General features: G+C 42.8%; 1 protein-coding gene across 1 annotated transcript in view; it reads right to left on the bottom strand.

Moving 5' to 3' along the window:
• Positions 1–26,431, bottom strand: part of HSD17B12 (hydroxysteroid 17-beta dehydrogenase 12) — an 85,559-nt gene that overhangs the window by 54,857 nt on the left and 4,271 nt on the right. The window contains exon 2 of the mRNA XM_065839801.2: positions 1,088–1,134. Coding sequence (XP_065695873.1) covers positions 1,088–1,134 — 47 coding nt within the window. The remainder of the gene's footprint in view (positions 1–1,087; positions 1,135–26,431) is intronic.

The following is a 26,431-nucleotide window of genomic DNA, read 5'->3' as shown; positions in this document are numbered from 1 at the left end:
ACTCACCCAATAACCTAACATACAGAGCCTGAAACTTATCTCTCATGATGTTCAGAAGGTGTCTCCCACATCAGAGGACTCCCTTCCAATAGCGCGATGCCCTGGGCACAATGACCTCTTTCCACTTGCCTTAGACAGTTAAGTGTTGCATCATTTGCTTCAATCATGTATAACTGGGATATCTGGCCTGTATGAGCTGTCAGCTCAACGCCAGAATCAGGTACTGTCGGCAACAGGCTTAATTCCCTTTGCAGCCAACTCCTCCTGTATTAACCCAGCAGGACAAGGTGCTACTTTCTGCAGTGCAGAAAATAATTTGTAGACTAGAGGTGCCTGTGACATGGCACACAGGGATGTAAGGGAGATCTGAAGGGCAAGGGCTACCTGAAAGAATGAACAGTCACTTTCCCCATCTGCTCTGCAGAACAAAAAATTCCAGAAAAAGGGAATTTCTCAAAGTCATGCTAGTACTTCGGAGAACACAAAAATAAGTACAGACACGCTCGATTTGGTACTGATGCTGGAGTTGAAAGCTGTTTTTGCTATAAATTTTGGTAGTCAGCTTTGTCATTATGTTCTCTGGGCTTATAGGCTAGATTGCTCCATACCAACAGGCACTTTCTGTCTTGAGCAATACATTCCAGTACTATATCTGGAGCCTACAGATCCATAGAGAACGAAAGTAAAAGACATAGAGGTAAAACCCAGCTTCAGAGACTTCATGAACTATAGGGAATAACTGGAACATACTGCAGGCAGCTAGAAATGCTATTTAATCGGTGCCTGGAAGTACCAAGAGGAAATACCAGGGACTGAGGAAGCTAAAATACTTGTAACAACTAAAAAAAGTTAAAAAACTGAAGGACAAGGCAAGGGATGAGAATAGAATTCACAAATAAAGGAAACTAAGAAAAAGGATACAACTTTTGGCTGCTCACCTGAGGGAGGCTAGGCAAGAGACCTCTTTCTCCACAGATATCTGTATTCAGGTGAGGTGAGGAAATATGACCTGCTGCTTGACAGACTTGAAACAGCATGACATCTTGCCAAGGATGAAGATAGACTTCAAAGTGATAAGAATTCTTACCTCTTCTGCATAGGCTTTTCCGATCCCATCAGTAGCTCCTGTAACCACTGAAAAAGAAAGACAGATACACATTAGTTGCTCCAGAGGAATAAATGCAATGAGTGTTCATTAATAGGCCATTAAAGTACTCTTTCCAGCAAAGAGACACATCAAAGTTTCTGGAATAGGTGTACAACTTATTAACTCTCTTATGGAAATACTTTAGTGCAAGCTTCCTATGTAAGAGAGCAGAGAAAAAGGAGTCGAGTCTAAGAGTTATTTTAAGAATCACGTTCAGCATCCCTCTCATGCCAGACCCCTGGCTCACTACGCTTCTTCAGAAGCTTTTCAGACTAAGAGATTTCTAAGTCATTTAATGAAAAAAAAAGCTCAGGTATGACTACTAAACAAGAGGTTTTTTAAATATAGTAAATGATAAAGTATCTTAAAGTCTGTAAGCATCCAATAAAACAAACATTTTAGGATACAGACAACAGGTCTCTGTTAGTGACTCTCCAATAGATTTCAGATCCCTGTGACCATTGTGCTTACCAGCAGCAAGAGTGACTGACACAGCCATCAGCTGCAAGCTGGGTTTCTACACTTAAACTTTTTCACCCGTGGGTGACTTTCTTCACAATAAGGGAACCCTCTTCTCACAAGAAGGCACTAATACCATCATTTTATTGGTGGCTCCACTTTGAGAAGGATAACTTTGTCTCCTGTTCCACACTCTCACACCACCTTGAAGAGCAGCCACAGTAAAAGGGTTGCTTTCCAATGTACAACCTAGAGAACACTTTTTTCAGGCCACACTTTTCTTCCTAAAGCCCTTCAAGAGAAGCCACCTAGCTCAGCTCTGATCCGTTATAAGGAAATTAATTTCCCATCAATGGCTCCACTGGTACAGAGGCTGCAGAAGTCAGTACCACAGGTAGGAAACTTACACTGGCACGGACCTGTCCTTCTCCCGACCAGTAGCACCCAGTTCAGCCAGGGAGCTGCAGTTACTCCCATGTTTGGGATTCTAGTCAGCAGTTTGTCAGGTCAGGAAGGCTGCCCAGACAGATACCTGCCCAAGAAGTACATTGTAAAAGCCAGGAGAGATGGGCTAAAGACAACTGACAGGACCAACATCGCAAGAGTCAAGATTCAACTACTTTATCTACATGTTTTGGACCACCTAAAGTGTATATGCTACAGGGAAGGGGAGAACTATGAAAAGAGGCTTTGGTAAGACTTTTGCATTAGCAATGCAATTTATTTTTCATATTGTTCACATTCATCTCTAGTCTGCACTCCAGAGCCAAGTGTTGCAGTTTTAACCACCCCAGCTACGTACAGAAGCTGTGCCAGTTTAACTAAATTTTAACTATCACCCTAGCGTGCTGAAGCTAAATAGCTCCAAGTGTGGATTAAGCTTTTAAATTGTTTCTTCTACAGCCTGCCTTCCAAAAAAAGTTAAACTGACAGCAGTTGGCAGAGCTTAAAGAAGGCAAAGCAAGTAGGGTAGGAATAAGTTATTGTCTGTGCAAGAAAGCTGTACCAGCTTGTAAGTGTGATTATACACATTTACTCAGTAGTCAGACTAACTGTAGTAGCTTCCCACTTCAGCCATCTGCTGTCTCCGGAAGAGAAACAAGAAGAGTGCCCAGGCAGCCTGTGTGTGAGCCCACCAAATGAAACTTTGAGCTGAAGCTGTATTGAAGGACTGGCTAATTTTAGGCAAAGAAGTCAACATCTTTCTTTCCCTGACTTTTGGGGCTGTAGAAGAAAGGGAAAAGAAAAATAAGGAAATGTGTTCAGTAACACGACATACTCTGAAAACAGTGTCTTAGTAAACCAATTACATGCACTCAGACTGGGTTGGAGATGTTCTACCCCAGGAAGTTACCACTAACCAGAGTTCAGCAACTCTGGACACAAGTTATTCCACAAATAATTAGACTGCATCCTGAAAAGACTCCCACCTCGAGACAGACTCTTTTGAAAATAGCATATCTATAAGTATGGAGCCAAAAAGTGGAAGAGTACAACATGTTTCCTCAGTTATGAAAAACCTTCCCAAATACTCCTGTTCTGAAACAGAGTCCACACAGCCTGGCCCTAATGAGTCCAGCACACTAAAAGGAACACCTCTTGCTCTTCTATGTAATGACACCTTCTTGACTGGGTAAGATTGTTATAATCATTATTATGATGGGTTACAGATGCATGCATGGGTTTCGTCCTCTAGTCTCAGCTTTCACTTCAGTTTTGCATGAACAGTCTTATTTGTTCCTTCCAACTTACCCCATACTGTCCAAAATAATAGACAAGTGGGAAACCTGGTAAAACATTTTACATCACCATTCACACTAGCTACTAGTGTACATCACATAAAAATAAGTGACTTTGAACCCACCAATGCTTTGGAAGCAGCCTTACTGAAGTGTAATTGTGCAAAGAGAAACTTTCAATGTAGTGCCAAGGTCTCCAAACAAAGCAAGCAGTATGTGGTAACATTTGTTCACACTGCTGGAGGAGGTTATGCCATATGTAGGCTGGAGATCTTTGAACTGCCATTGTATAGACACATCATCTGCACAAGAACTCAGATCTGCAGTTAAATTTTTAATTACAGTATTATCCTTAACACATCATGCAATTATTTCCTTAAGTCAACAAAGTCTCCACCTTAGGGCAGTATAGTACCTTTGCCCTAAAGACTGTGCCAGAATTTTGCTGCCTATATGGCATGGGAAGTGAGTTTACTCATGCATTTTTGACCTCTTACAGTGATTTCCTCATGGGAACACAACATAGGCCCTACTACTGGACTAGTTATTCAGATGCAGCTCACTTAATCTCTAAACCTTAATACCACCTAGTCTCTTTGCCTCCTAATGTTCCACATGGTGTGTTTCACAGCTTTCGTCACATACAAAACATATATGATGCACTCTATAAGCACCAGCATCATTTCCTGCCTAGCACCATACTCAGAGCAACCCCTGACAAACACAGGGCAAAGTTAAATGAACTCAGCAGTCAGCAAAATGTGTGGTCTTGCACTAGAAGGGAAGATCTTTCCTGTTATTAAAAAAGTCACAAATCAAGCCTATGATAACTAGCAAGTGGCTTTAGCCTAGAAGATTAACACACCCAGTGGTACATGACTTTAGGGGCTAAAAATGTAGATTCTTCTCCACAAGGCTTACAGAGTGGTGAATATGTAAATGCTTCCAATAGCAACTGCATCCTTCTGAAATCCCACAGCCTATCATGGCTAAACATACAGGGGATAAAGTATCACCAGTGGTGCGGGAAACTTGCACGTTCTTTCTTCTTGTAAGAAGTAACAGCTACTGCCTTCTCAAATAAGAGGTCACCCAGAAAACATCCACCACCTCCTAAGTGGAACACTGGATAAACATTTCCTGCTATTAAAAGAGGGACTACTGTTCTACAGCCAGGCAAAAGCAGCACTGAACAGACCACAGCAGTGTGTTTTGTGAATGAATATTCAAGACCCAGAAAGAACACTTATCTGCTTCTTATGCAGCCAGGACATCTTAAAACAAAAGCAAAGAATGCTGCAGTGAAGCATGAGGCAGGCATGTAGAAATCACCTCATCTCTCGAAAGGAGCAAGGACCAGCATTGACACAGGGAGAGGGAGCAATGGCAAGCATAGAAAATTCTACTGCAGTTCTGCAGAGCAATCACGCTGAAACAAGATTATAGATTCGTGACTCCCCAATTCAAGGTTAGACTACAGAGAAGACAAAGCTTAAAGAGATCAAGCCTGCCTTCAGATACAGACACAAGTTTTCCACAGCAAAATAAGCTTTTGAGATATCTAATGGAGATAAAGCATGGAATACTTCTATCCACGTTGCTGCTACCAAACAGCACCAGGCATACTCCTTGCACTGCTTTGACCACCTGCACAATGTAGCTAACAACTACTATGCATGTTCTCTACTAGCCTCTTCAAACTAAAAAAATCACTTCAGTTCAGCCATTTTCCCCACTTTCATTAAGAAAAGCGTGAGTTTTTAGGCAATCTGTCAAAGTACTGCAGATGCACTCATGCACATCATTATGTTGGAAGACTCAAGCCACTAACGATGTTATTTGCCCTAGAAAGATGTGGGTCCAGCAATCTGGGAACACCTATACTCTTCTTTCCAAAAAATTACGCTAACAAACGGATCTCAAGGAGGGCAGCTCAGCTACCTTTCTGATCCTGAGAGGTATTCAAATTTGTTGTCAAAATGGCCACTGCAGAGCTATTCTCTCAGCTACATTCTCCATTCACACGGAAGAACCATCCCCATCCTGCAAGACAGAATCCAGATCCGAGTGAGGGTCTGTCACAGTACAGCACCCAGCTGTAGCAGACATCGATGTAAAGAATAAACTAGGAACCTAGCACGCCTTATTAAAGCAATACAGTTGAGAGAAACTTCATAGCACAGCCAACATTAGCAGAGGTTTAAAGTACAACACATAAATAACTGAAGACTTGAGATTCTTCTGCTACAAAACACAGAGGCTATATTAAGAATATGACAGCTCCTGGGGAAAACAAACGCTGGCCAGGGGAAAAAAAGACTATCCTTGCTTGGCATCAAGCAGTGCTTCATTTATTACAGATTTATATAAATCACTGGCATATGACCAATACCAAGCTTCTAGATTATCCTCAGCCAACAAAAATACTTTAGCCTGTGCTGGTTAAAAATACTCTACTTTTTGTCCTCAGCTTGCTAGAAATGGCTATTTTTAGTAAGTGCCCAATCAACCTTATCAAATTCAAGCATCAAAAATAGACTGGAGAAACACTGGAAGCAAATACTATTTTTAGCTGCTCTGTCTATCCCTGCCGTTACCCACAAATTCTGACTGCACAGACCATGCACGAGTGCTTAGTTATTCTAGGCAGATCCCCATCATGACCCTTCTTTTCCCCAAACACCTGAATGCAGAAAACACTCGATTGATTAAAGATTAATACAGCTGCAAACCATGACAGCTGCCTTTCATCTGAGTGCTTTTGGGGAGGGGGAGAATTTGGGATGACAGAGAGCTTGCATCAGTATTCCTCTTGGGGATCTATTACATGGAAAGAAAATTGCTATTTCAATTCCCTTTTGTTGCTAAAAATAGCAGCCCCAATTGATTCAAGCAAACAGGGCACCGGCTTAGCAATGCCAAATTTAGAAACCACTGAAGTCCCAAAGAGTGAACGCTAACGCAGTCTAACACATGCCAGCTCATATTTAACAAAGAACAAAGAAGATAAGCATGCAGGCTGCAAGTTAATAAGACAGCAGTAACTCTCTGCATTTTTATTAAATAAAAACAGAAAACTCGGTGCAAAAATAAGACAAACTTCACTTGTATTCTCGATTTAGCTTCCTGAAATACGAAGCCTCATCAGAAGGATCATCTGTACCGAAGCCGAAATCCTAGAAATTCATTGGTTTGGGGCTTTTTTTCTGCACGAAGGAGCTAACACCTAATGGTCAGGCTTTGAAAAGACAGGCCACAGAAAAAGGTTCGGTTCCCAGAACCAAACACTTACTTGGTAACAGCTTGTGTCTAGGAGCTAGGATTGTGAGTAGAAAAGTATTCTATAAATATCAAAGCACTGACAAGTTCCCATTTCCTCCAGAACTGGAGCAAGGAAAGGTTTTGGGCAGCACACTCAAGATTTCTTTAGACTTGAAAGCTAAAAGGAATCTAGAAATCCCAAGAAGAAAACCACACAGAAGAGTTCATGAAAGTCACAGGCAATGCTTATGCAATATTCAGTTCAAATTGCCTCTGTGCAATATCAGTTCAAAATCTTCTGTGTAAGCTCTCCCAGTTCCAGGCTGGCCTTTTTTACCCACTCACACTCAAATCTTTGCCATGGGGTCATCTTCTCCTGTTAGTCATGGGCTGCTGTGTTGTGGACATGGGAGCCTGGGAAGAGAGGGGAAACTTTGACTACCTGTGTCCTCCCATTCGGAAGCCCCCACGCCATCCTGTTACAAATTTAAGAACTTTGCTGCTGTCAAGGCTTCTGAACCAGAAAACATCAGGTGAACCCAAGAGTGTCCTGAACTTCTGCAATAGTGAGGAAGTTGTTCAGATCATCTCTTAAGTCCCTTTAAGTTAAGCATATGCAAAAGCTATAGCTGCCTTGTGCTCAGTAAGATACTGCCACAGGAGTTACTACATAGTATTAATATTCAGCAAAAACAAACTGTCATTGTGAAAAATGTGATAGATGCTGTCACTGCAAGTACAGCCAGGCCAAGAAAGCCCATGCACGGAGGTCATTCAAATTACCATTTCTGGTTCTTCCTGCCTCTAGGAAAGGGTGAATGCAACAGGAAAATTTTGAAGATTAGATAGGTCAAGACTGGCACCACGTGAGGGTTTAGTGTGTTCGCCACTGGAAACAAGCATAGCAACCAGTAGGAGGGCCTCTGGGTTTGGAGTCTACAAAGCTGAAAGGCATCTCTACATAAGAAGTCATTAGAAGAAATCAGTTTGTTTTTTTTTTTTCCCCTCTTTCACTATACATTTGTAACAGGCAGAAAATAAATTCAAGTCAGTGACACGGCAACAAAAAAACACCACTTGCAAATAGAAGATGATAACAAGTGATCTTGTCAAACTATGGGCATATTCATTTCAAGTCAAAGCTATGCAAGGTCTCAGAATAATCACAAGCATAGGAAAAAAAAAAAAAAGTAGAGGTTGGGATAAAATGCAGCGTTAGATCAATTTTTAAACAACAGGCAAACTGTACCAAACTTCTACAAAGTGTGATCAGTTTAGACAAGAATGATCTATGAGGGGAATGCTCTATAACTTCACAGACAATCTGGCTACTGAAAAGGATTACAGTGTCACACTTCAAAGAATTAGATGGTTTTCTAGACCACAGTAATAAAAACATAATATTGCCAGATATTACATGGTGACATGGCAGTGCCACATATCAAAATATGCACTTGAGACTAACTTTCTTAGAGCTGAGGCAACTATTCTAAGCATGGAAAAAAGGTACCTGGAGTGCAGTGGCTGAACATAAAATGGACTATAAACTGCCATTCTGATGCAGCTATAGAGACAACTTATATAACCCAATTGCATCCACTGAGGTCCTTCCCATTGTAAGAGAAAGCAATAATATATTAAGTAATTTAATGGGAACAGCTGGGGAAGGAAAAAAAAAAAAAGCTGCTAAAATGATAAGAGTTACTTGTTCTGTGAGATGAGTTTAAAAAGGTTTTGTGTGCTCTTCATATGATTATGTAGTGCAACCACCAGAAAAGGAAAAATCTCATGTTAACATTGGGACGAAAATATAAGTTGGTCAAAATTAAGACTGGAAATCAGCATATATCAAAGGAGAAAAAAAAAAATTTGTTTCTGACTCTGAAGAGCAGAGTAAGCATAAGGAGTCTGACCTATTGGAGAAACTCTGAGACGTAAGACAGCAACACAAGTCAAGACAGATGTAACTCTGGAAACAGAACTACCAACTTGCGACAAGAATCTGTTTGATATTATCCATTAATGGATCATAAGGAAAATGGAAAACAAAATAAGCCTGACTGTAATTTGTTGACTGGGTTTGATACATTCTATTAATCATATGCTTGTTGGCTCTGATGCCCTCTGACAACCTGAGGAAGCCTTTCTCCTTTTTTCCCCTCCCCATCTCAACACACAGTTTGACTTCCAGAGTATCTCCGCTTCATGAAAGTGAGACTAGTTGCATCTAGAAATACGAGAGACAAATGATGACTAACAAATACACAGTGATCCTAACAGAACAGAGACTCTGGTTCCATGAAAAGGACCTGATCTGGGAAGGTATTCCTTCTGGAACCCCTTATTGTGCTGCCAATAACTCAAATTGTCTTACTCAAACACCTCCATATTCAGAGTGAGGACACCAGCCTCCAAAAGCATTTGAGGCACAGGAGAAAAAGCTATTAAGATCTTTTACAGCATTTTTTTCAATCCATGTAAACCTTTAGCATCTATTACAGTCTGTAACAGGAAGCTACACAGCTGAACTACATCCTGCATGGGACAGTATCATCTCCTCCTGTTCTTTTGGAACTGATCTGCTAGTTTGGGATTTGGTGCTTTTTCCACCATCTCCTGATTGTGATAAGCAATTATGTTGATTACTTTCCCTTACTTTCTCTCTGTCCTCTAAATTGGGAGTTGTGGATTTTCAAGTTATTTCATATATTTATTAAACAGGTACATCTAAGGGATATAACCAAATTGATAAGATTAGACATTCAGCCAACCCTTGATGAGAGCCTCTATCAGAATCTCTTTGGACTACACATTTGCAGTTAACAAATTAATTTTAAAATTGAATACATTTTAAATACCAAAGTGTTTTAAATGTGTTCCATCTATTAGAAAAATAACACTCCTCCTATGTCTCCTGCATTCATTCTGAATGCAAGTTAGAGTCAAATTTCAGTGCATCGACAACGCACCAAAAATAGACAGACTGGGAAAGCATGGAAAGACTAAGAAAATTGATATTTTGTTTGAACCCCAAGACACAGAACTGCTCAAACATTTCTTCATCACCCTCATCAGCACCCTGCCTTGTGCCAAAGATAACATACAGTATCTAAGTCTGCAACAAGGATCACTGTGCCCAAGATAAAACATTCTCTGGGAAAGACAGGTAGATGGTCTCTGAGAAAGAGCTACAGATGATCTCACAATTATATTCTCACCTAACATAGCCTGTCAGTTTTCAGCTCATAAGCCCATCCAGACCCAAGCCACCTCCCATTGAACCGCTGGGTGCCTCCATATGGAGCCTTTCAGACTCCCGGAGAGCAAAGGAACACCTTGGGTTCACACATGCACCCAGCACTGCACTCAAGTGACAAAGCTCCTTGCAGCACAGCCCCTGGGAAGGAAAGTGGAGAGCCAACACAGCTCCAGGTGGGACCCAGACTGGGCTCACCCTGCTTGGTACCAAACAGGAACCAATTCCCCAGCTAGGTGCAGGCTGGCTGTTTTAGAACAACATACCTGCACTGCGCTCCTCAGCTTTTTTTTTTTTTTTTTTTTTTTGGACAAAACAGGGTTTATTAGCTAACCTAGATCTGCATGGATGAACTTGGCCACTGTTGCATCTTCCTGCTGAAAGCACAAGTGAGGCTGCACAGGAGCAGCATCACATATGGACAAGGCTTCTCTCCCTGGCTCAGAGGAACCATTCCAGGCCTGCGCTCGCTTAATGCAGTCACTAGCACATTTCTATCTTTCTTGCTTTCTCCTGTAATGGTTCTCCAACCTGGACATCATTATCATTCACAACAGTAAACCATTTTAGGTACAGCCTCCAATCCTCAACCTTTTATTTATAACGTGGTTTCAAATTCACCATAGTTAAAACAGATCAGAATACTGAAATACATGTGTTACTTAATTTTTTCTGGAATACCACCTCTACTGCTCTACTTTTTTCCACAAGGTCACTTTCCTAGGGTTTACAAACCCTCATATGCAACAGTGAAAGAGTTCCACTTTCAGGAAGAAATGTTAAAAATCTGCATAGAAGGAAAAATAAGTTTTAACCCTGAGAAAGCCATAGTGTTACATTACCTGGCACAGCAAAAATACAACTGATAAAGTGTATCTTTGATAAGCTACTTTTTAATTACACACACTTAGGGAGGTTACTAGTTAAGTCACACCACATGTTCAGTATACTATAACGCCATACACAAAAGATGCACAGTTGTACCTGAAAACCCTCCTTGGGCAGGTCTCAGTCTACAGTGTCTCTCCAAATAAAATAATCAAATCCATTTATACCCCTTAAAGAAGGCTTAACACGTGTGTATATGTAGTCTACGCATATTGAATCTCCACTTCTAACCCAAAAAGTATCGGTAATCAGCCACCTTATTGCTCTTTATTTGTGAATACTTACCATTACTTATCACAACAATTAAGTTTGTCCCTAACCCAACCAGTCAACTTGGGTACTAGTGCTCCCAAGACTTCAAAAGTTTTTAAATAAATTAAAACTAAGCAGGACAGAGTTGACTCAGACCTCCAACTACTGATAGACTATTTGCACCATTTTCACCTATTTCTCTCAGTCCTCTTTTAGCATTTGAGATGTGGCATCTCCCATCATTTGGGTAAAACCTACGTACGTACGCAGCTAAACTGTCATGCGACCCACCACCCTCTGGACAGGTCCCCCATGGGCTGTGAACCAACTCAGCTCGAGCAGCAAGCTGCTTCTGGTTGCCATCTCCCACAAACAACAGCTCTTCCCCAACATCAGCAAAAGCAGCTAAGAGTCACTCAAAAGCAAGCTCCTATCAGGACTACAGCAAGATCCCCAATGTTTGGGTCCAGGGGAAACATGAAGGGGCCAGCAGCAGCACCAATTGCTCTGGTGACAGCAGTCCACACTAAGCTCCTTGTCAACCTAGACGGCTCTTCAAGGACTCAAGGAGCAACTCTTCTTGAAAGCGTCAGGGCTGCTGCACCATGGAGGTTCCGAAGTCCAGCACCCTAGAAAGCAACTGTAATATGTGGTTCTCCTGCCATGAAGATAAATTTGTGCTGCAAATCCATGCTTAGTGAGAGTTACTGCCTGACCACCCTAGAACCACATTGCTTGGAGCCCTTAGTGCCATGCACTAGCCACTTCTCATATCCCAGACCAGAAGAGATCTCCTCACTTCTATTTTTAGAAGTCACCTGACCTCTATAAATTATTGCAAGGAGATCTTCAATACCTTCTCCAGGAAGCAATTTTATACCTGACAAGTACCCAGAAACCATATATGAAACTATTTATTAATAGCACTATCACGTCAGGGAATTTGGGGGCAGCTGAGGCAGCAGCCTGGCAGCAAAACCCTTCAGCCCCTTCCCGTGCACTCAGCCCAATGCACGGCAACAGTTCACCCATGGCAGACAATAAGCAAAGCTGCGTAAGCAGCTGAGTACAGAAGATGAATGAACCGTGTGACGCTAAAGATCTGTGAGTTGAAAAAAATCAAATGCATGAATTGAAATCTGCACCCTTGTTCCCCCCCTATCCCTTTACCCCAAAAAGAAACGTATACAGCAGGACATAAAAGGAGAAAGGGAGAGAGAGATAAAGAAGTAGAAAAAACATGGTCTGACACATTTATAAAAACTGATGGCCTGTCACCCAGACGCTGATGAATATTTTTTACAGGATAAAAATGGCAACCTAGAGTCTAAAAATAAAACGCTGTGCTGCAGACCTGTCTGGTTCAGCAACACCACTGGAATACAAACACACTCCCTTGCTGGTACATCTTGACTAAGATTTCAGAATAAGAGAAGGGAAAAAAAACCCTCTAGAACATACCTTCTGTTTTCAAGGGATGGGATTTGGGTTGGGGGGGGGTGTTGTTTTGTTTTGGAGTTTTTTGGTTTTTGTTGTTGTCGTTAATAAGAATTTACATTAGCATTATACTTTGCTTGTGTTGTATAACTGTGATTTTAAAAAAATTCCTACATTAAGTGATTGATGAGAATAGTAGACTACCTCATGCTGCACAAAGCAATTTTTTTTCTTTCCTTCCCCAGACAATTACAATGTAAGAATATATTTATCAGTGTCTTTAAATTACAACTTCAGTAAGCTTCAAAATGTATTTTTAGAACCATGCTGCAGACAAAACTGTGGACACTGCTATTTTCCAACTCACCTCACCCCCAGAGACAGAAAATAAAACCTTTTACTTGATTCTGCCTCTAAAATTTAGACTAAAAATCTGCTTAGCTGAAAAGCAAAAATGACTGAACATTCACAAGAAGCACTAATTCCTCAAGCCTATCCACACTGCAGACAGGCTGCCTCATGCAGTAAAGATGCTATTTTTGGCAAGTGATGCAATAGCTGCAAGGGCTCTCCCAGAACCTTTCATTTAAGAACCCAAGCCATATTAAAACATGTTACAAGGTACCTAACAACCCCGCATTGTCAACTTCCCATTCCCCACATCAGCACATTACCCACAGAAAACACCCTTTTTAAAGTTCTACCTTCCAAGAAAGAGTCAGATTTTACAAATGAAGTGAAAAAGTGTATGTATAAATCGATCACTAAATACAACTGCCCTGCACTGTATATGAAAGTTACACAACACTGTATAGGAATTTTCTATCAGAACATGAAGCAGCTTGGTTTCCTTGTTGAATTCCTGTGAAGATTTTGAAAAGCCCATGAAGCTAATACAACATCTAATCCTTCTCAAAGCTATTTCCATTGTTGGAGATCTTTTTAAAAGTTCTGTGTATAACAGACAACAGTTAAGACACATTTCTGCTATGTGACTGTTTCAACTGCTAAAAGTTCTAAAAATGAGAAGAGTTCCAGAGATGCTAGGGCTTTTAAAAATTCTTTTTAAAATAGGGGTTTTTCAGCCCTTTGGATCTGTGGACCCTTTAGCTTTTGCAATAGCCATGTAGACCTTCATGTAACAAATTCAAGCTTACTGTTAAGTTTTCCACTGACCCCTTATAAATTCAAATTCCACCTACTCCCCTCCCCAAAAATAACAAAGGTACCCCTGAAGGCAGAACTACCAAAGGAACTATTTTTGTTTGACTTCTGATCTCCAGGAGCTTATGGGGAGAGAAGACATGCAAGGGCCATAAAGAAAAAAATATACTTACTGTTTTGAATGTGTGGTCATGGACACAATATATTAATAAATCCATGAGCCAAATCCACTGCTGGGTAGAGTTCAATTCCCTTGCTTAACACATGCAGGGTATATATAGCAGCTCTTACTGCCTATTTCAGACCATTCAATTATCAGTCATAACCAGCATTTAGGGCTCAGGAAGAATTCCCCTGCGTGTATCATGTATGCACAACTCACATTTGGCTTGGGTTTTGCATTTCCAAACCTTTGCTTTATTAAGCTATTTAAACTCCACGTTAACATCCTGATTATGTTCCAGCCTTAGATTTATTTTTAAGCAGCCATAAAACAAAAACTAACTTGAGCACAAGTCAATTCACATCTTACTTCACAGGCTGGTTTGCACAGCCTGTAGTTAGCATTAACATCTGTTTCAAGGTTTACACCTCAGCTCCTACAGCATGTAACAGATCAGGAGAGAGGTATAAAGATGGATCAGAACACAGCAAAACTATTCACTTCATTCTAGGATATTTCCAAGATCTTCCCTTCTTCATGAGTTCTCATCATGTCATGTACCATGCAAGTAAGAAGTAGAAAAGCTTGATGACTCTTTACTAGTTGTTTGGGGCAAGCAAGTTCTGCCTCCCAACCACCCACACAATATATTTACTTCCTCCCCCTCCACCACAGGTGTGGGGAAGCCAATGTACATAGAATTTGTAACATCTACAGGCTAGCTGGGGAAAAAAAAAAGTAATCCAGCAGCAAAGCAGTGAGAGATTTCATTCAGAAGCTATATACAGAATGGGGTATGAAACTCTGAGATCTTGACTGCTCAAAAGTGGAACAGAAATTGAGACAGGAAGACACCCAGTGATATTTTATTCATCTTGGCTAGAAGCAACATTAAAACAAGGTGTACAGTGAGAAGTTAGCATCTGCTCTAGGGACACAGAGGTATGAAAATAAGGATTCTGCAGAATCGTTGAAGTGGTAACAAGACTCATGCCCAAACCATGTAACCTGCTTAACAACAGGGAAGCTGAAGCAGTGAGACATCCATATCTGAAGCCTCAAAACTGCAGTACAAAGAGCATCACACAGGGAATTTTACAGTGCCTTGTGAAGATGGCAGGGGGATGACAACTGCAGAAAGCAAGCTCAGGCTCTTTAAGATGGATGCAGCAGGAAGCGGGAGTACAAGTGTATGTCTGCCTCACCCCTGCACCACAAGAGTGATGACAAGCCAGGAGACCAGGCCAGTTCCCATAGCCAGCTCCTGGTGGTTTTACTGAGACAAAGAAAGAGCACAGCAGCAATGCAAGATGTGTCATGTTAGACATAGAGGTGAGAAACCTTCATTGGTGTCACAAGAGCCTGAAAGAGCTGCTCCCCTTCACCCATCCCACCACTGCTCACATGAGGGTGCAGAACATTCAGTTTTAAGTGAGCAGGTCATTCTGTCATACCCCTATTACATCTGTGTGCTGTCTGTCTAGGATAAATGTGAACTGAAACTAATGTAACCACTACAGGTGAAAGTCTCCAGCACTTAAATTAGGTAATAAAACTACAAGATTTAGAACACTCGTTAGTTTAGATGGCTTCTTAAAGTAGTATACATTCAGTAGGAAGTGATATTTTCAGTTTACAGATGATATTGTATCTTCTAGTAAAAGGTTATGCTTCTATTCCCACAGAACGGAAAGATCCAAAATTTCAGGTCACCCAAGTCTTCAGTTCAAGTATAAAAAAAAAGTGGACTAGACCATTTAAGATGCCTGTTGCTACCAAAGACATGAAACAACAACAAATATGACTCTTCCTCCCTCCTTCCCCCATTGCAATCCTGCTCAAACCAACTGCTAAAGGAGCACTTCTGGGGAAAGAAGAAAGCACCCCTCAGGGTGTTCCCTCTTGCAGGTTCAAGCATGATTGCGTGCACTCCAAGACCCACAAGAAGTTGGTGAACACGTTATGCTATACTAGGAATGGCTCTAAACCTTTTATAACCTCTCACTCTAAATAAGACCGTTATTTCTGCTAAAAGCAGAGCCCTCTCAGTCATACTGGAAATAGCTTCTCGTGCGTTGTCAGAGACAAAGATGGCTTTCGGAGTATATTTAGTAGATAATGTGCTGTTAAAAAGATGCAAAGACAAGCATGGATAAATGCTGACGTAGCTAGCAAGTCCCTATTCAGCTGCCGAGATTTTATAAAGGCAAATCTTAAAAACATAGAAAAGTAGCGCAAGAATTATTTAAATTTCTAGAGTCTTTGGAAGTTACCTAATTATGATGAGGTACAATCTATTCAAATAGATGGTGCATACAAAAAAAAAAAGTACAAAGTCTAAAGTTGCTGAAAAGCCATTAAACTTATCTTCAAAAGACACCATGCCTACAAGTGTGAGGTACTCTGCAATATTTTGTTTAAAGTCCACATTTTACATTCTAGCCTATGCACTGGAAACCAATACACAAGCACAATTTTGTTTAAATTAGAAGTCATCTGATTGTCTTGCTTTTGTGAACTGCAGTTCTCGAACAGAAGTTTAACCAAGCTCAAACCACACCTTTCAAAAAAGTCTTTCTTCTCTGCATTGTCAGAAAGATTACTCAAGTGCTCAGCAGCACCCTCTAGCCCACAGACTTTAAGAAAGAACACAGAACAGACTCTTCAATCGAGCAAAACCTACCATTCATAAAAAGGGGGTCGCTTAGAGCTGAAAGACAACCATGCAAAGCTAGAAACTGATCAAATCCGAAGACTATTCTGTATTTTTTGGTCCTAAAATACATATATCTCTTTAGCTAAAATGAGACTATTTGGTAATTATTGTTCCACGGAGGTCCCTTCCATCTGACGCTCTTAATTACATTTGCTTTAATTGAGGTATTTCTAACCTGGGGGAGCAGGGGGAAGGGATGAATGATGTTAACACGCTCAAGTTAATCAAATTGGAAGATTACAGTTATCTCATGAGAAATGCCCTCGATAAATTACCATCAAGCATTAGGGAGACTTTTATGTTGAAGCGATTTAAAAATCCTTGGCTGTTTTATTTGTATCAGCACTGTTTTGCAATAGGTGCTCACGTTAAAGATTGAAGGAAAACCTAAGGCAACACTGCCTTTTCCTTCTCATTTCTAAAAAAGGAAACAGCCACTGATGCCTTTTATATTTCACTCCGAGCCCTTGAAAACTTGCAGTATTTTCCCCGCTGGAAAACCCCCCAGATTTTCCTATGGAAACGAGGCTCACATCAAGCCTCTGTGAATGTTGCAGCTGCAATTGATGCGATGCCCTTTCTTCTCCTCGGCAGAGCAGGGAGGCAGAGGAAGCGCCTGCGGGCTCTGCCTGGGCTGGCTCAGGCTGCGCTCGGTGGCCCCCGGCCCCACGTGGACCTGCCAGTGTCCCCGTCACGCGGGGCGGCTGCAGACCCCCCTCCCCGGCCCGGTCACATCCAGGCACGGCCCGGGCTGCCGAGATGCGGCGGGTGAGCGGCGCCCCTTCCGACCCACAGCCCGCACGGCCGCTGCCCGCTGCTAACGGAGCTCCGCGAGGAGAGCTGCCCCTCCGCCCGTCTCACGGAAGGGGCACCCGCAGCCCTGGGGGCGGCTGGGCCGAGAGCGAGGGCATCCCGCACCTCGGGAATAACGGGAAGCCGGGACGGGGAAGGCAATCGCACCCTTGCCGGACTCCAAAGGGCCCCACCGCCTCCCTGCAGGGTCTGTGAACCTGCCCCAGCGCTGGCCCCGGGCGTTTCATAAGCGGAGCGGAGGTAGAGCGTTATGTCACCCGGTTAGGTAACGGGCGCGGGAGCCGCCGCAGTGACAGCACTCCTCCTCCCGCCCTGCCGGGGCGGCTGAGGTGAGGTGGCGTTAACCCTTCGCGGGGGCAGGAGCGGACTTCACCTGCGGCGGGGAGCAGATCCCCCGGGAGCGGGGCGGACTTCCCCCGCCGCCCACCGGAGCCGGCGGGGAGCGGAGCCGGCTCCGCCCGAGAGGTGAGGCGGGGCGGCGGTACCGGCTCCGACCGACGGCGCCAATACCCGCAGCGGCCGCCGGGCGGAGCCAGCAGGGGACGCTGCGGCGCCGCGACGTGCGGGAGGGGAACCACACACAGACACCCAGACAGACACACAGACAGAACGAGCCCGCGCCCACGCGTGGTGCCCCGCCCCAGCCCGTGGGCACTGCGCTGTCCTGGCAGCAGGCGTGCCCGGCGGCGCGGCCCCGCCAGGAAGGGCACAGGCTGCTGCAAGGCGGCAGCACCTCAGCCTGCAAGTCTCACACAAGGCCCAGGGTTCAACAGCCACGAAGAGCACCTTTTACCCTTACACCTTCATACCAGTGTATCCATGCCATAGTACACAATTTGATCAGTACTGGCACTAAAAATGCACACTATCGAGGCGGTGGAGCCGCACTCCATGCAAAAAGCTGGTACTTTCACAGAGCCTGGCTTCCAGCGGGACTGGCCTCGGCTACCAGCACTTTCTTCATAGCCAAGCCCACACACCACGCTCAGCTGCAGCAGGAGGCAGCAGAGAGCATTTCCCACACCACTCGCTACCAGCCTGCCCCACAAGTCCCCTCAGTCGGACGTTGCAGAGGATTCAGCAGAGCCTTTGCCCTTAATGTGATGCCAACAGCCCTACGTGCTGCCTCTCCCGTAGCCAAGGCAGCAGAGCACACATGGCTGGCAGAGGGAATGGCCTCCACATGAATTTCAGGTCCCATTAGGCCCTGGCTCCAGAGAGCACTGGCACAGACATGGCACCATTCATCATCCCCTCAACACGTACCCCTGTTCCTGGCAAGGTGGAGACTTACACCAAGAATGCAGCGTGCTCCCCATCAAGCTCCACCACAACCTCCTTCCAAGGTCTTCACTGCAATCCCAAAGCCCTTTTCATTTAGGAAGTCCTCCACTCAAGTAAGTGCTGACAGGACTCTTCAGCTCCTTTCAAGCAAGCTGACCCATCAGAGCTCAGGAAAAAGGAAGCTCAGAAGAATTTCATGCAACACCCATTGTCCAAAGATGTAATGCTATAAAGGGAGAACAGCATCCACCAACTGCTCAGATGCTGTGGAAAGCAGGATCTACAACAGGTTGCACCTTTTCAGCTCCCTGTTTGACTGTGTGAACCTCCTCTGTCCCATCTCTCCATTTCTATTTGCTGTTCTCCCCCCTTTTTGACATCTCATCCTTGCAGCTCTCCTATCCCAACTTTGAGGACTTTTTGACTTAGAAAGGTTTACAGCTTCCCTAGAGGAACATACATCGTAAAAGGTTTCTAGCAGTGCTCCTCTCATTCCTCTCTGAGTGGGACTGGGGCCCTGACATTGGACTTCTCTTTCTGGTCCAAGAGAAACCCCTCCTTTAGAGTCAGACACTAGGAAGGGCAAAGGAGGTTGCTCATACCACCTCAGCATATACAGACCGTGGTACCTTTAGTTTGCTGGCCAGAACCAGCCTGCCACAGCAGCTTTTTTATGCACCCCCCAACCCTTCCAAAACAGCACAAAGCTTCCCCACCCTCCACGGGAAGTGTTTAAGCAACTCTGCTTTCTGCTCTTCTACTGCAGGTCCCACAAATCTTCCCTACAGCATGGTCAGACAGCCAGTGCCACTTCACCTAAACAGTGCTGTCCTCAAAGCAATAGGATATATACTGAAATGTCAGCACCCTGAGAATGGGCAACTGGGGCACAGCACAGTCTGGTCAGGTCACTGTTAAGAGGCAGAGCAGCCCCACCCCAACTGCTAATGCCCTACTGAATTTAGGAACATCATTCATGCTAAAAATGTCCATTGTGGAAATAGCTTGCAAAATTATCAAGACACCTTGAGAGGAGGGAAAAAAAAACACCACACAACACAACACACAACCAAAATCACACGAACACCACCCACATTACTGCTCCAAGATTTAAGAACATGGGCAAAACTTCAGACCACAGAAAGTTCGCCACTAGTAAGACTATATGCAGTACAGGACTGAGCATTAAAAGTTATGACTAGCATCCCTTGCTTAGATGCATGCCATACTACTAATTCCCCCAAAAGGCTTTAAAAAAATCATAATAAATCAACTTCTACAGAGAAGACTATTTTAAAACAATATGCACTTATAAAATATATCCTTACTCAGATATACTTCCTCTACCTGTACAGAATTCGTGCTGGAAGTGTGGGGGTGGGGGTGCAAAGCTGCAAAGAGATAAATGCTAGGTTAATTTGTAAGAGAGGTGGTTTCAGTCCAAAGCTTACAAACAGTGACTGAAACAAGCTAGTCTACACTAGTAGGTCATACTAACATTTATCTGAACAAATGCATCCTTTCATATGCTGGCAAGGCAATGTTACATATCAGAACTTCTACACTTTCATTTTAACTGCAATCAGCAACAGTGTAGAAGTGAGGAACCCAGCTGGGATGAGATCCTACCACAATTCTGTATACCTGTCAGCTTGGAAATCCACCTATTTCTTCACAAGCTAAGAGAGTTTAGTCAAAATTACTTCCAGATGAACAGATTTCCCACCCCCCTCACATTTTCAAACACTGTAAAACATCAAGATTTCAGTTCCCAGAATTAGAGTTTTAAATATAGCCAAATACAACTGGTCTGTCCCTAGGGTAGGTCCCCACAGAAAGAACAGAGTACTAAAACTACTGTGTAATAAGTGGCTTAAGGGTTTCTTAACATTAATTCCATAACTAGCAAATCAATACAAGTCCCAGTCTTTGAAAAGGAAAGGAGCTTGAGAACTTGTTAGCAAGGCTCTCTGAAACTGTACTCTGCAATTCACAACCCAGCCTTCTCAACATACCCACAAGAGGACTGCACACATGCCACCCACATGGAACTGAACAAAACAAGACTCCGAAATAGCCCATCAAAATGGGGCCAAGCAACAGAAGAGAAAACAGGTTCATCCTACAGTTTTAGGCTCAGTTTAAGCCAGCATAGCTGCAGGATATCACCCAACCATTCATTCCTACCTGGTTCCCCAGCATCTGTTCACTAGAGCAGAAGCAAGTCTTTTGGCAGCAGCCTGGTCTTGAAGCAACTCAAGCTGACCACTGGGCTTCACTGAATTCTCAACACATAGTTTCATTATACTGCCAAGTTTCCCTTTCATTGCACCAGCACTGGAACTAATTTAACTCACAGCAAAGCAGCCTAGGGAGCATAAATAGCTAAAAGTGACCAGTTTTCTGCAGGGTAGACTTCCTAACTAGATCATTGTAGAACAAAACAAACACCAGTGCCAGCACAAGGAGGAAAAAAGCAGAAGAGCTCTCCATCTAACTTTTTCTCTACCCCCACCAAACAATTAGATCAGAAAGCCATGACGCAAAACCACATACTCAGTCTTCTTGTGACCAATGATATCTCATTCATAAACTGATATTGCAGGAGAGAGACAGTAAACTGATTCCAGTGCAAAGGAATATGAACAAGGCCCTGGAAGCTGGAGTGAACCTCCAGGCTATGACTAGAGTCGGCAAAAAATACCGAAGGTGAAGAACCAGTCAAGCAAATGGAGGATCTGAGATGGTGAATCTAGGAACAAATACAAAGCTGTGGAGCACTAAAGGTTTTGACATAGATCTGAAGAAAGAATTGGGACTACCGGGACAGAGACAAAGAGTTTGTATTAGGACAGGTAACTTGCCTTGAAGCACAACTGCAAGCTGATCAGAGCACACATCCCCATCTGCCACACCAGATAAACACTGGGTTGGACATGCAGCACATCTGAGGGCAGAAACAACCACCAAGAAACCCTAACTGTAATCCTTTGTTCAACTACTGACAGGGTAGCAGCTTCTTCCAGCAATGCAGCGATCCATTACTGCCTGATCCTTCTCCTGATTGCTACTTCTTCCTCCTGTTAGAGATCCAACTCGTGAGCTGTGCTGAATCACTTCTACTCAATCCCACTCTAGAGACTGAAAGCTCCTGTGGCAGATAGGACTCAGACACCAGGAATACTGGGCATACACACCTCTTCAGAAAAAAAAATATTGGTGAAAAGTATTAGAGAATAATGAGTTTATAGATCAAATACCCTTGCTGACAGGGTAAGAATCCTGAGGAAGGAAGCAGAGAGGCCAAAGTCCATGGGAAGCAGGTCAGCCAGAAGCTTCAGAAGAGGTACAAGGGAAGAGTATTAGAGGAACAGATGGGCTGGTCACAGATGAGGAATATGAAACTGGGACTTGCTGGAACAAGGATCTAGTGGTGAAGCAAAGTACAAGCATAAGCAAGTGTTGGCTGGGTAGCAGCAACCACACTGTAGATAGTTCTCTGCCTTCTGCTTTCCATGCCTACGTATACCCTTGCGCAACGCCCTAAACCTCTGCATCTAACAGTAAGGACCAGAGACTTTGGAAGGAGACTGGACTCTTTAGTCTCTGCACAACAGGTTCTTCCCCTCAACAACAAAAGCCTTTGCTTCACTGAACTTCACAGAATCACAGAATTTATCCCACATTTCACATTCCACTTCTCTCACTAATGCTTTTCTCCCTTTCTACTTCAGCGGTAGTCTTCTAACATATACAAAAATCCTCTGGAAAAATCTTTGTGATGTACATCCCTAGACCCGAGTTCCTCAACCCTGCTCTTCCTTGTACACTGTATAGAGCTCCTCAAGAAGTGGGAGTGCAGCTGTCGCACTGGCATGACTGATGTAATACACCCTCCTAGAACACTGTGGCTCACCATTACTTAAGAAGAGAAAATAGGAGAGAGATAGGAAATATATATATAAATAAATAAAACTGCAAACAAATCCTGTGCAGTCAACTAGACAGTAGGTTCTGCATGTATACAGACCATGTCCCAACCTGAGCCACACAGCTGTCTCCCACCCTCTTTGGGACAAACAATTAAGTCATGAGAGAAGTACAGGAGAACTTGTGGAGGGAAAGAAGCAGGGAGGGTGACATACAAATGGAAAAAGAAGTACAAGAAACCAAGGGACAGGCACTGTTTACCCCAAGGCTCTGCTTCTGGACATCTCATCTTCAGTTTTAAGAACTGCTACACAAGAGGTTTCTTTCAAAACCTACAGCTAAACCCCAGGATTTTAGGTGTCACCATCTGTTGCTGTGGGCAGGGGAGTAAATCAGAAGCTCAGCAGGAAATTTTGCATATAGCTCTTTTCCAGTGTTAAGTGAAAAAGCTTATACTGTGGCTCAGAACTTCAGCTCCGCTAGTGACTCACCCAGTGGGTGATGGGTTCTAGACTTCAACTCCAGGAATCTGGGAAGTTGCACAGATTTGGGAAAAAATATTACATAATATTTTAAATAGGTTAAGTATCACGAGTCAAAATATAGCAGATTTTAGGCAGAATCCTTTTGTGCAATTGAATGTACTACAGTGAAAGAAGTCAAGTAGCCCTAATTATAGCATTTTATGCCATTAATGTACTCAGTATGAAAAGTATTTTGCTTTACTCTCGAAACCCAGATTCCCTAAAGCTTATCAATAAGTGAGCAACAGAAGTCATCTGAAGTTACAAGCAGCAAGCCTTAATCTAATCAGAAAATGATTAAACTATGCAAGCCAACACAATGAGATGCTTTACCCACTAGCTACGCTGTTTATCCCACATTTGTGTTCTGATACAAGCCTAAAGAATCACATTTGGCATTTGTTAGAATAATTAGGAAAGATATTTTCTTACTCTCATCTCTTGTGTAGCAGAGATGGTCTTTTCAACCCTATGGACTATGAATTTAAATATTCATAAAACCAAGAACAACAACACTTCATCCACCTACCAAAAAATTAATTCCCAGGTAAATTGCTGTAGTTCTCCCAAACCCTGCTCTCAGCAATGCCCTCACACCCTCAGGATCCCCTGCTAGCTCACATCTTCCTGACACAGGAGCCCATTCACCCAACTGCCTCTAACACTCAGCACAGTTGCAGTTGGAGTTTTCTGCTGGAAACACTTCCATGCTACTCACTCCTATACACAGCCTTGCTTGCTTTTACCAGGCTGCTTCACAGGTAAGCTTCCCAAAAACAAAGGAAGTACACTAGCCAAAAAAGCCATATAAAGAAACTCAAGCAAGATAGTACTCTAGATAACTTACTTAAGCCCATGGAATTTATGCAAGGAAGTAATTTCCATTACAAGTATTCCTACTTTAAAAATAGACATAAGGTTGAAAGAACAAGCTAACTTAAAATAACACAGCCATTCATCCCCCTGCGATTAATAAATTTAAAAGAGTTTCCCTCTCAGGCTGTTTATCAGAGATAGGTATTTCTTTCACCTTCATGCAGACAGCATCTGTCCTCCACTCGCAGTCAGTATTTTGGTTTTTTGGAGGTGGAAAGAACATACTACAGCATTTAGCTGTCCTGCACATCCATCTCTGTTCCTACAGATAAACATGGCAAAGCCTATTCATATTCCAGTTCAAGTTTGCCAGTGACATTAGTTCTGCATTACTGAACACTTCCACTCGGGATTTCACTTGGAAAATAAAAAGCATCTCAAAAAAAACAACACACACCTACACAGAGCAAAAGTTTTCCCACCAAATCAAACTCTAGAGCTGGAGATTATGAGCCTGGTTGATGCTGAGGTCAGTGGTGCCTACACAGACACATTTAGTCTCAACAGCTACTGACACAAGCCAGAAATTAAGTGCTAGGACTCTATACTTCAGCGCTCTATGCATTTGCTCTCCCTCTCCTCACCAGAGAGTGGAAGAATAGCACTTAACACAACTAGTGACAAGCAACCCTACTAAGCAGACTTTTTAAACAGTCAGTAGCATGCAAAAAATATGCAAAAGAAAACACCTAAAAGAAACAATCAAGAAGCAGAAAGACAGCAAAATTGTAGAAAACAGAACAGAATGTGGTTCATTCCTTTATATTATCCTAGAAGCAAAACTGATTTCAGGATAAGTTAGTTGCAGTAGTCTACATAAAAAACACTAGAGAACCTGCTCAACTTACTAAGAGCTGTATGGTCTCAAGAGGAGGTACAGCTCACTGAAGTACCACACAGTGCAAGCTGCAGAGCTCAGAGATCCCACCGCTAATGGGTTGCTCTGGAAAAGCAGCACTTGCTTACTCCAGCAAAAAACAGGCTGGAGGAAGACACTGACAGAAGCTTTCTAAATTACAAGCTATGAATAGGATGAATGACTAAAGGAAGACAGTTTTTTGTTTTTTGGTTTTTTTTTTTAACCAGAGAAAATTTAGGATGGATATCTGGAAACATTACATGATAAACACAAAAAGAAAAAGCCACACATGCGGGAGCGCAGCACTTGTGAGAAGGAAAGGATTAGGATACTTGCACCAGATCATTCCCAGAGCCACATTTCAGTGCAGTAACCCTTTGGAAGCATTTCACAAATAGCCATACAAGAAAATACATGCTCCAAGTTCAGGCTGCAAGTTTGACTTGAGCTGTCATGGTCAAGACTTATCAGCAAGCTGACATTTTTTTGCATGTTCTTAATGTTACTCTTGGGGTTGACAGGTGCCATGTTTTATTTCATACAATGCTGGAGGTGTTTGTGTATTGCCCAAAATGGAATGCAAGACCAGAAAAGTCTTGTCTTGGATCTGAAGTCCAGAAGTCAGCAAATCCCTGAACAAGTGATTCTGCTTTAGGACGAGATAACTAAAAGCTCTCCCCAAAGCTCCTCACACACCAGGCAAGTACTCACATGTAGGGAAAGTGGGGAGTTGCAGAGCCTCTCCTCTCACACCTTGCAGCAAGAGCAGAGCTAAGAGAGGCTGACACTCCCTTTGTTTCCCCACTAACTATACCCTCACCACACACTGCACTGACTGTTTTAATCTGCAGCAGTGATTTGTGACATGGTCTGTCGACTATAATTGCACATTGCCAAACACCTGCAAAGCAAGATTGCACTCATTTGTGTAACAGGGATCAAAACTTATTTGCAGAAAACAAAAAAGCCTTCAGGTAACAACTATTTCACTTGATGCTAAGTAGCTTGAAAAATGACACGGCTCCTGAAAGCTGCTCAAGGTTATCAACAAGTTACCACCTGGTCTTCACTAAAGTAAATGTCCTTCATGTCGAGTTCTTAAATTGTCATTAAAATAATTTATCATCCAACTTAAGGTTGTCCCAAGAACTTCATAAGGATCAGGGTCTGTTTTATAAGATGCTATTTCTAAGAAGCACGGTTATATATATTTTTCATGCCTCCCATAGTGGGCCTGGTATGCAATTCACTATTTTTAAATGCTGGACTATGCATAGTCAAATGTAGCCCCTGTTAAATAAGTCAACAAGAACAGGCAGAGAGCATTCAACCAGCTTTGCTGATGATGAAAGAACGTATTGTTAAGCATTTACACAGGAAAATAAATAACAGTTTAAGACTGAATAAGGGGCTTTGGCCTAAAACCAAATTACAGAAAGTTAAAGGCAGTTTAGAGCAGCATCCTGATTAATGACCTCTTACAGATTCTTTTTTAAGAAATCTAGAGCAAATTGTCCATATTTAGTTATTTTTACATGCTAGTGAACAAATTCCAAGCAGCTTAATTAAGACAAGCTCAGCTTCACAAACATTTGTTAACCCCAGTACAACTGTAGAGCTGTATTCACCACATGAGATAGCATCATCACTATCAGATATTTTG

This window comes from Patagioenas fasciata, chromosome 5, assembly GCF_037038585.1.
Source record: "Patagioenas fasciata isolate bPatFas1 chromosome 5, bPatFas1.hap1, whole genome shotgun sequence".
Lineage (NCBI taxonomy): Eukaryota > Metazoa > Chordata > Aves > Columbiformes > Columbidae > Patagioenas > Patagioenas fasciata.
The sequence above is the reverse complement of the archived record's forward strand: the minus strand, read 5'-3'. Positions and strand labels throughout refer to the sequence as shown.